This window comes from Hakea prostrata, chromosome 10 (genome assembly GCF_041222555.1).
Source record: "Hakea prostrata isolate BN-2017 chromosome 10, UWA_Hpros_2, whole genome shotgun sequence".
Taxonomy (NCBI): Eukaryota; Viridiplantae; Streptophyta; class Magnoliopsida; order Proteales; family Proteaceae; genus Hakea; species Hakea prostrata.
In genome coordinates, this window is record NC_142609.1 from 15,191,396 (window position 1) to 15,201,890 (window position 10,495).

A 10,495-nucleotide genomic window follows, 5' to 3' on the forward strand; every position below is an offset into this window, starting at 1 on the left:
TCAAAATTACAAGTTGCGCGCTTGTCACTTTCGATCCAAAATTCTGTTAAGTTAAGAGTGAAATATCCATATTGCCCTCATTATGGTATAATAGTCAATCTACCCCCATTTGAACTCTCACACACCCAACCCATAAGTGGGTAAAGGGAATCATTTCACCCATCTTCTACCTACACCTCATCGGACCACCACAGTTGGAAACCATCCCAACCCTCCCTTGTTGATGACCACAACCCTCACTATCCCTGCCGGAAAAGCACTAGATGGAGTAGGGTTTAGACTTTGAATAGAGATTTTCTATTTTTTTGTTCGTCAATTTCTCTACATGCAATGCGTTATGAGTTATGACTAAAATTGTATATTTGTGTCTCCACAGGCGGTTGTGGTGTTTTCTGAGGGTTTATTGGGCTTGGCCCATCCCTTAGTTCTTGTTATTTTCCTTTTGTTCGGTGTTTGTGTTTTATTTCAATTATGAATGAAATGTTTGACCTTTTGACCCCAAAAAAAAAAGTAGTTGATGCGAAGCGCAAGAAAACTCTTCCTAGAATCAGCCTTGGAAAATCAAGATCAGATCTGATATGGAATTTTAACCACCACAGTGCTTGTAGATACCAAATATTTGAATCTCAGGAAGCTAACCTTTAAAACCGGTTTGTAAGGTAAGGGAACATGATGAGGTCTATGATTCAATCACAATCACCATTTTACCTACGATTCTTAAGAGAGTGATTTTCCAGTAGGGACAGTGAGGGCGCGGTCGCTGGTAGGGGAGGGTTGGGGTGGTTTCCAGCGGCGGTGGTCCGGTGAGGCGTAGGTAGAAGATAGGTGAAGGAAAGGGATTTAGACTCATCTAAGGGTTGGGTGTGAGAGAGTTTGAATGTGGTAGATTGGTCATTATACCATAATGAGGACAATATGGAGATTTCATTCATAACTTAATAGAATCTTAGATGGAAAATGATGAATGTAAAACTTGTAATTTTGAAAGTGTGCAATCTGTAATTTAGGGCATTAAAGCATGCAACCTAGAGTTGAAACCTTACTAAAGTGTGCAATCTGTAATTTATGTCTTGTCGATTAGTTTCAAACCCAAGGTACAAAGGCAATAAGGTGGGCATCCAGTGTTTGTTTCAAGCCCAGCCCTTCCAAAATTGTTGGTTTGAGCTGGGCAAAAGTAACTACTTTTCTTTACGTGGGCCCGCGAGGACACACAAGCCCAGACCAGGCCCATAATATTTCTTAACTCCTAAGCTTAACCTCTGACTCTCATGGTGGGTGGTTTTCTTCCTTTGCTTGGTTTTTGCTGTTCATCTGTAAACTTTCGAATTTGGGGTTCCAGAAAATTGGTTCCAACACATTTCTTTCCCTCAGTATCTGCAACTCCACGCGGTAGAAGAGAAAATTTGACTTGTTTTCGCAGCTTTTCAAAATCTAGATTTTGATTTGATTCCGGTTTCTCGATGGCGACGAGAAATCGAACTCCTCTGTTCAGAAAGTACAGAGATTCTTTGAGAAGCGTTCGACCGACGACTCTGGAGGCTTCTTCTTCTTCTTCTCATGCCTCGGTTGGTCCTGTAATTGAAATGGTCAGCTCTTCGCTTTTGCATCCAAATCGGTCTTATACACCTCTCAGTACCGATGATCCCGGCAGTTCCAGGTACTACTGAAGTGTCTCTTTCTGAGATTCAGTAACCCTAGTATTAAATTTTCTTTTGGTCTCTGAATTCATGTATGGAATTATGAGGTTGGAATGAAGTTTGTGGTTTTTGGGTGTCTCTGGGCTTTCTGAACTTCATCATTAGTCAACATTGGAGGATGAACTGTAGATAAATTTGTTCTTAAACTTAACATTAGAATTCTTTTTATACAACATCGGATGTCAAGTCTGAAAACCTTTAGGATTGTTAAATTTGTGTTATAACGTTGTTATGTTGCGTCCAATTCTTTGTATGGTGGTATCACACTGTTTATAGAATTTCCGGATCTTTGGACTGTAGATATCAATTCAATTTGGAAAGGAGTTGATGTTTATTTTTATTCAGAACTCAGGTGCGTCGACAATATTCTGATACAAAAACCAGAGAAAGGAAAAAGAAAAAGAAAAAAGAAGCGTCACATTATATTTTTCACGATTTGTGATAGTTTCTTTTTTGGAGATTTGCAGAGGTGTATTCTTATGGGGGTTAGGTAGAACCGAGGGCAAACCGGAGGCAAGAATTTTAACAATTTTGGATTAGTTCTTGTCCCTTTGCATTGTCATTTTCAATCCCAATCAAGTGGACCATGCTGTCTAAACACTTATGTAGTGTACTTGCTTCTTCCCTGGATCAGGCGCCTAGAGGTGGGGGAGATGATGTTTTCTTTACATGAACTGCTCAGTCATAAGATCCTGATTTTCTTGTTTTAGGAAATGAGGCTTTGCATGTTTTGTTCTTTTTTTGTTCTTTCTTTCTTTTTTTTTTTTTTTTTTTTTTTTTTTTTGGGTGAGGGATTTTTTGGGGCCACAAATGAAAATAGGGAATTTAATCAAATGATAGGAAGAATGTCCACTCCTCTGATATACCTAGAGTAAAAGCACAATAGGAGTTTAATTAGTTTTTAAACAAATAAGGATGCTTTAGTGGTGGGGCAACTGATTAGAAGAACCCTTTGTGCAATATATCAAGATGTTCAGCGGCTTTGGTAACAAGGAGGAAACAATATTTTAATTGAGGAGTAGCTGCCAAGAGATATCAACCCAATCAACAAAATAAGTTTCAACATTGTCATGCATAGAGTTTCTGAGTTAGAATATTTTGTGGTCTAGGAACTCTAGTGACAGATAACTCAGCCTTGTTCATTGATGCAATGATATGCCTATAAGTTGCTATCCTCAAAACTATGAGAAGCAGAACTTATTTGGAATTCAAATACTTCTTCTTCTCTTGTCTTTTTTTTTTTTTTTGACTGGGTGTGGGAAACAATATGGTCTCGAACAGAACTGATTGGAGGGCAAGAATCCATGTAGCTGACCCCATTTAGTTGGGATAAGGCTTATTGTTGTTGTTGTTGGTGTGGGAAACAAGGACTTGTGGTGTTCGAATTGCATCAGGGGTTATCAACCTCGGTCTATTGATGTAACCCAGGGTCTAGGTTGGATCTTCTAGGACCTTTAATAAGAACCAGCAAATAATGTGCTATCCAAGGATCAAGATAGTCTGTGGGCTGACAAAGAGATGTTTTTTAATCCTATGGGAGGGCTTGGGTCTGCTACGGGATTGCTAAAAATTATGGGATATCCTATGGGATGGCTTGAGTGGGAGAAAATGATTATTGTTTATGTATCTTGGGTTGTGGGAATACCCAAAGATCCTAGGGAATTTATTAGGGTTAATGGGGAAGGAGAATGTGTTACTTTGGACTAATGAAGGTAGGGTGGGATATGCCCAAAGGGAATGGGGAGGGGGCAAAAGTTTAGTCAAATAATTTAGGGAACCCAAGGGATATTCAGACCTACCCTTGATGGGCCAGGGAAGTCTGCGGGAAAAAAAGGGGGGAGAAACCTTGCGGTTCAGAGTGGGGGTGGTTCTTGCGTCTTCTTTTCTCTTTTCTTTTTCTTTCTTTCTTTCGTTTTCTTTTCTTTCTTTTCTTCTACCTTTTCTGTTTTTTCTTTTTTTGAATTCTGTTGCAAAAGCCAGAAAATAAAAATAAAAATAAAAATAAAAATAGAAAGAAAACAGAAACAGGGGGCAGGGGGCAGAGGGGCTATCCCAAGAAAGAGATGAGAGGTTGGGAGGGGGGGGTATCTTTTGCTGCTGCAAGGGGAAAGACAATGAGGGAAACATGGGGCTGTTGTTGCAGAGGGGGAAAGAGTCTGGGAGGGGCTGTGGAGATTGGGGAAGGGGGCTGGGATAGGTTGCGATGGATGGGCCAGGGGTGCTGTGATTCCAGAATTAGGTTAGGAGGGTGGGCAGGTCTTGTGCAAGAGTTAGGGTGGAGGATTAGGGGCTGGACAGGGTACGTACTTGTTGGATGAGCTGGCTTCTGTTGAATCACTTGAAGAAGATGAAGATGATGCTCAAACTAGCTGAATTTGCTCAAGAATTACTCTTCAGCCTAGGCCACAAGGGTTTCCTCCCCCATGGCCCAAGCCTCTGATTTATTCAATAACTTCAGACTTCCTTTATTTATAATAAGAGAGGCTTTTTGTAGCCTTGTAACTTAAAACTTCGCTGAACTCAACTTGGACTCTTACTAGTTAACTAGACTTGGAGACTAACTTAGAATTTCCCTTTACAACTCAATACCAGTGAGGAATCTCCCAACAATCTGGCAAAAATAAATAGATATCTAGATAGATGGAATCTTTTTTGAATTAGATTCCAACTGGGACTCTAGACTAGACTAACTCTGTCATATCTCATACATTACTAATCCAAATGAAGAAATAAAAGTAGATCCATGACCTTTGAATTGAGGGGATTCCAACGACCTCTATTGAGCCCTAAAGTGATGGGAAGATGACCAAACTACCCTTGTGGTATTTGGCCAGTTTTAAAGTGGGCCTTTTGGGTCTGATTTTTGGAGCCCAATTATTGGGGGCCCAGCCCTGTTTACATCATGTATCTTGAGTGTTTAATGAAATATGGGATCATCATTTACCAACATTCCAAATATGGTCAGAATACTCAGGATGCAGTCATTATTTTCTACTTCAACAGATGCTTTGAAAAGTACTTTGTTAGTTATGAATGACTACTCCTGAGTCCTGAATCAGCAATTCTTGAGGTTGTGACCAGTTTCAGTAGTGTAATTTTAAGCAATTTCTCAATATTAATGCCACTTTAGCTGCACTCGGATCATTTGAGATATGAGAACCCCCCCCCCCCCCCCCCACAAAAAAAAAATAATAATAAAAAATAAATCATATGGCTATCTAGAGGGTTGGGTCTATCTTATAAGAGAGGTTGAATCATAGAGTTGGGGGTTTCCTGAGATAAGGAGTTGTTCACTGCCGGCAGAAAGAACACATCCAGGTGGGCAGTAAAAAGAACCTTCCGGTTCAGATACTTCAATGTTGTGGCATCCAGGTTAGGTTGCAGGGTGTCTTAAACACTTAATCCCAGACAATAAATTATCTCTAGCACTTGAGAGTTTTCCATTCATTTTTTCAGAACATTGAAAATTTCTGTCCCTCTCCTGACATGATGTTGCTTTTTAACTTCAACATTTTAAACTCACTGTTTGATTCTCGTAGGTATTAGTGTTAAATATTTTTCTTTGTTCAAACAACTAAACATGGGTTTGCAAAATTAGGACTATGCAGGCTTGGTGTTATAACAGAAGAATATCCAGTTTGAATTCAAACAACAAATTTTGCTCGTAGGTATTAGTGTTAAATTTTGGTTGGTGTTATAACAGAAGAATAGAAGAATATCCAGATTTATCATTTTATCTGTTATTGCTTTTTTTTATGCATAAAAATTATATAATTACATTTTGTTTAGGTGGAACCTTAAATTATTTAAACAAAGAGGGGTGATTTTGAGAGTTAAGAATGTCATACTTAGCTCATTGGTTGGTGCTCACTTGCCTAATGCTTGGTCATGGGTTCAAGTCCTAGATACACCTTCTCTAGAAATGGGGGTAACGCTGCATATATTGACCCTTCCGATCCCTGCTAAATTCAGGAGCCTTGTTCACTGGATATGGCCTTAGACACACTAGCTTTTTATTGATCATTGATTAAAATTTAAAAAAATTAAAAATGAAAGAGTTGACTTCTTTAAAAAAATGTGAACCTGGTGCCAAAAGCTTCCGCACAAGTAGGGGTTGGGGTTAGTTTTCCTACACAGCCTTATCCCGACAATATTTCTGAGAAGCTGCTTCAATACCTGGACCTTAGGCTACAAATTGTGGTCCACCAACAATTGCGCCAAGGCCGCCCTCTTGAAAGTGTTGCCTCCTTTATGCATACATAAAAATTGCCTTTTACAGATCTAATAAGTCATTACAACTCTTAGAAGCACAACTGTGACCACTATTTCATAATCACTCCATGCAGAGGCATAACTTAGCAAAGTTAAAAGAATTTGTTACTTAAAAAGAAAATTCTATAGGCTAGCTTTGATGTATGGTGCAGAGTGTTGAGCCGTTGATAAGAATTATATAGATAAACTCACAAACAAAAATGAGGATGCTTAGATGGATGAGTGGTAAAATTAGGAAGGATAAGGTCATAATTGATTATATATGAGTTGGTATGAGAGTAGCTCCGATAAGTGATAAGCTATGAGAAAGTCGACTAAGCTAGTACGACCACATTCAACAAAGGCTTTTAAATGCCCTTGTATAAGTGTTTTGTCTAGATTGGAGGAATTAGAAGACTAAGGGCTGACCTAAGATAACCTCAGAAGAAGTGGTGGGATAGGATATGCACAGCTTAGGCCTTGTATCTACTATGACCTAAAATAGAGCAAATTGGAAGGCAAGGATCCAAGTATCCAACCCCATTTAGTTGGGACAAGGCTTCTTGTTGTTACAGCTTGGTTTTTTCTGTAATTATTGGTCAAATTGGAATTTTTAGCATTTCTCTTTTTGTAAAAGTTCTAGATAACTCCCTTGCTAATTCTTAAATTCTAGAAACCTAAAGTTAATATATTGTTTTCCGCAACAGTGAGGTCGCACTGACAGTAGGTCTACCTCCAGCTTGGGTGGATGTTTCTGAAGAAGTATCTGTAAATATGCAACGTGCACGAACAAAAATGGCAGAACTAGCCAAGGCTCATGCAAAAGCTTTAATGCCATCGTTTGGAGATGGAAAAGATGATCAACGCACAATTGAGGTTCTTTCCCAAGAGATCACACATCTTCTGAAGAAATCTGAAAAGAGTTTACTGAAGCTTTCCCCAAGAGGTTCTTCAGAGGATTCAAATGTTAGGAAAAATGTACAGGTATGGTTAAAATAGAACTTCTACTACCGTATGTATATTTGACCTGACACCGAAGTTTATCTAATGATTCTCAGAAACTTGTTTGTTTTAGAGAGAACAGATTTTCTATTTTCGTTTGAAAGAGAATGAACCTTTTCTACCGGATCTTTTTCTTTTGAGTTCTTTTTTTTTGGGTGGGGGGGGGGGGGGGGGGTATTTTTGTTTGCTGTTGCTAAACCAGATATGGTCATTGCGACTTCATATGAAGGTTCAATATTGGTTTATTTGTTTTGAATCCAAACATTTGTGCACATTTATTAGCCATCACATTCTCTTGGTGGCTTTTCTGTCTTTGATCACATTGTAATGTTTTACCTGCAGCGTTCTCTTGCTACAGACCTTCAGAGCCTTTCAATGGAGTTCCGGAAGAAGCAATCAACTTATTTGAAGCGTCTTCAGAAGCAAAAGGAGGTGGGAATCACTTTCTTGAGTATATTTCCTAGTTAATTGAAAAAGTTAGCTGCTAAAGAAGAGTGGCTAGGAAAAACAATGGGTGTTAAGGATCTTACATAAAGATTACTATCCAAACATTTGGTTAACCGCCATAAGCTCTTCAACTTAATTTCACGGGTTCAGTTTTGTTAGCAACTAGGTATGTCTGGTATTTCCAAGATAGATAATTACATAGTCCAGGCTTTATTGTGCTTTAGGGATTTTCTTAATTATTTCTTTGTGGTGTAGGGTCAAGATGGGTTTGACTTGGAGATGAATTTAAATGGAAACAAATCTAAGTTGGAAGATGATGACTTTGACGATATGGTATGTGTTCTTTCTGATGCATAATTTAATGTTATTCTTCTAGGTGTGCAAATTTGTGGCTTCTGAAAATAGTGGCCCAAATTTTGATTCAGGTATGAAATGTCCCACAATCATTGACAGTGAAAATAAGTTTACGAATTTGTCTGATTGGATGCTTTATCTGTTAAAAAGGAAATTAGTGAGCACCAAATGGCCAAGATAAAGAAATCTGAGGCATTCACGGTGGAAAGGGAGAGAGAGATTACACAGGTAATGAGAATAGGGAACTAGGTATTCACATTGCTTTATCCAAGATAACAGCATTCTCCTCTTCATTTTTATTTCTCTAACTTATTTGAGTTGCTTCTAGGTTGTGGAATCAGTAAATGAGCTTGCTCAAATAATGAAGGATCTTTCGGTCCTTGTGATAGATCAGGTATCAAGATGTATCTACTTGGTTTTCACAAGCTTTCTTTAGTGGTTTCAGTTGGCTAACTGAACGTGTTCATCTGAACAGGGGACCATTGTTGATCGGATAGACTACAATATTCAGAATGTTGCTTCCTCAGTCGAGCAGGGTTTTAAACAGCTAGAGAAGGTGCTGTTCCCGTTTAGTCTGTCAACATAGTATTTAGTTATTTACAACTATGGGCATTCTATAATGGTTTGCCTTCTCTTGCAGGCAGAAAGAAGTCAGAGAAAAGGGGGAATGGTGACATGTGTTATGGTGCTTGTATTGATGTGTTTCATCATGCTAGTCCTCCTCATCCTCAAGTCAATCTTTCTGTGATCCTGGCGTTAACTGTTCTACGGTCGAAATTCTTTTTCTTCAGAGCCTGCAAACGTCTTACACACTTGAAGCTTTAGATATGGTGCATATCATTTTGGGAGTGATTGGGCAGATGCTACTTTTTGATATGCGAGAGAGCTTGTGTACAACAGAGTCTCCAGGAGAAACTGTGAAGATTGTGGATGCCCTAGGTACATGTTTGCAGGTGTATTCTATTGCTTTTTGTCAAATTGACAAGTGAGTTATAGTGGAGGATAGGGATTTGATTTTGAAATTCTCCAAAGGGTTTTGAAGGTTGGTTTCCTTCTCTCATCGGTGCCAAGAGCATGAGATTTTGTATGCTTGTATCAATTATTTTAATGGATATTCTTGTAGAAAATAAAGAAAGGGAATCACCCCATGCTCCATACAGATCCCTTCAGGAAATTAAAATTTCCTAAAACTTTTGTGAAGTCTCCTTTAAATACTCCAAATGTAACCTATGTTGATGATATTTCTTAGCCAATTAGGGGTTATTGAAGCACAAATCCTCCTAAATGAAAGGCAAGAAGAAAAGATTTGATACTTTGAAGGAGAGTTGATGGGCGTAGACCTGGAAGATACTACAAATTTGAATTCCTAGAAGAAGTATATGGGTTTCTCCTCTCATTTGGTTTGGTTCAGTTTGTTTAAGTTGATGGTTACAGCCAAGAACTGGAGCTAAAGCGAATTTTTGAGTCCAATTAGATTATCAATTCCAATTCTAAATTGGCACCCACAAATCTAAAGACTCTTGTAATCTTGCCATTCTTTCTAATAATTTATGGAAGCAATTATTTAGGGATTTTTTTTTCTTCTTGACTTGAAGGGAATTGAAGCAAGGCCCACAAGATTGCATAGGTCATGGTGCAACTGTTAGAGAAGGCTCCTCTATCTTCCTTACCTTCCCCCCACAAACCAGCAGAAGCAACACCATCAACATATACTGCAATGGCTTAGGGTTATACTAATTGGTCAGCTTGGATGGGGCTTTTCAAAACTCTAATTCTAATTTTGAGCAATTAATCTAGCTTTGATTTTCATGTTAACCTTATTGGGCTAGGTTAGGTCAGGTCAACCGCTCAACCCTAATCCTGAAGCAATCATAATTCAATGTGATTGCTATATATTTAACAAAAATCTCCTTTATGATGGGAAGAGCGAGTTAGGTCAAACATTTAACCCTTCTTTCTCGAAACAAGGTGAGAATATTATAATTGAACGAGAGGTGCCGTTGGGCTTTTTGCGAATGAAAGAATGCAACTGCATTATGTCCGTGGAACTCATGCGGAACTGGCACTACACCAGCTAAGAAGTCAGCACAATGGTTTGTTCCACGGACATAATGCACTGCCAAACCACCGAAACATTTAACCTTGACCTGACCTGAGCACACATGAAAATTGTAGCAAAGGGAAGATCCGACGCAATAGTTTACCAGAAAAATTCTTACAGAGATTATAGTTTTGAATTTGCCGATGGATCTAACACGGGAGATCCCAATGAATATTAGGAACTGGAGCAGGAAGAGAAGATTTCAGTGGTAACTGAGGTTCAAAAAGCATGCATATTTTGATGCTTACAAACCCTAAATTCCGTTTGTAGGTTTTCACGGGCCCAGAATGGACCATACCAACTATGAGAAAACTCAGCAGATCCCAGCCAATGCCAATACCTATCTGATGGTGACACTTAGGGCGCGTTTGATAACGTTCTTAAAAAACATTTTTGGCGTTCTTCTGTTCTTTGGGAACGGAAGAACGGGCTAGAGGCGTTTGATAAAACGGTTCGTTCTTCTGTTCTTTAAGAACGAACCAGTCAAAAAAGTGTTCTAAAGAACACTTTTTACAGAACATAAAAAAAAAGTTTTTACCAAAAAATAGAAACAAAAGTGATAAAATTAGTTCAAATTGAAGCTTTAAGGGCCTGTTTGGTTACATGAGTCTGGAGATTTCAAATATCTAAAAATTTCAAATCT

General features: G+C 38.6%; 1 protein-coding gene across 1 annotated transcript; it reads left to right on the forward strand.

The window, feature by feature from the left end:
• The first annotated feature begins 1,292 nt into the window (after nucleotides 1-1,292).
• LOC149002127 (tlg2p-like protein a) lies at nucleotides 1,293-9,504 on the forward strand. The gene is made up of 8 exons (XM_089136297.1): nucleotides 1,293-1,657; nucleotides 6,656-6,932; nucleotides 7,293-7,382; nucleotides 7,653-7,730; nucleotides 7,902-7,979; nucleotides 8,080-8,145; nucleotides 8,227-8,307; nucleotides 8,392-9,504. The coding sequence occupies exons 1-8, from the start codon at nucleotides 1,461-1,463 to the stop codon at nucleotides 8,497-8,499; spliced, it is 975 nt and encodes a 324-aa protein (XP_088992423.1). The 5' UTR covers nucleotides 1,293-1,460; the 3' UTR covers nucleotides 8,500-9,504.
• The last annotated feature ends 991 nt before the right edge of the window (nucleotides 9,505-10,495 follow it).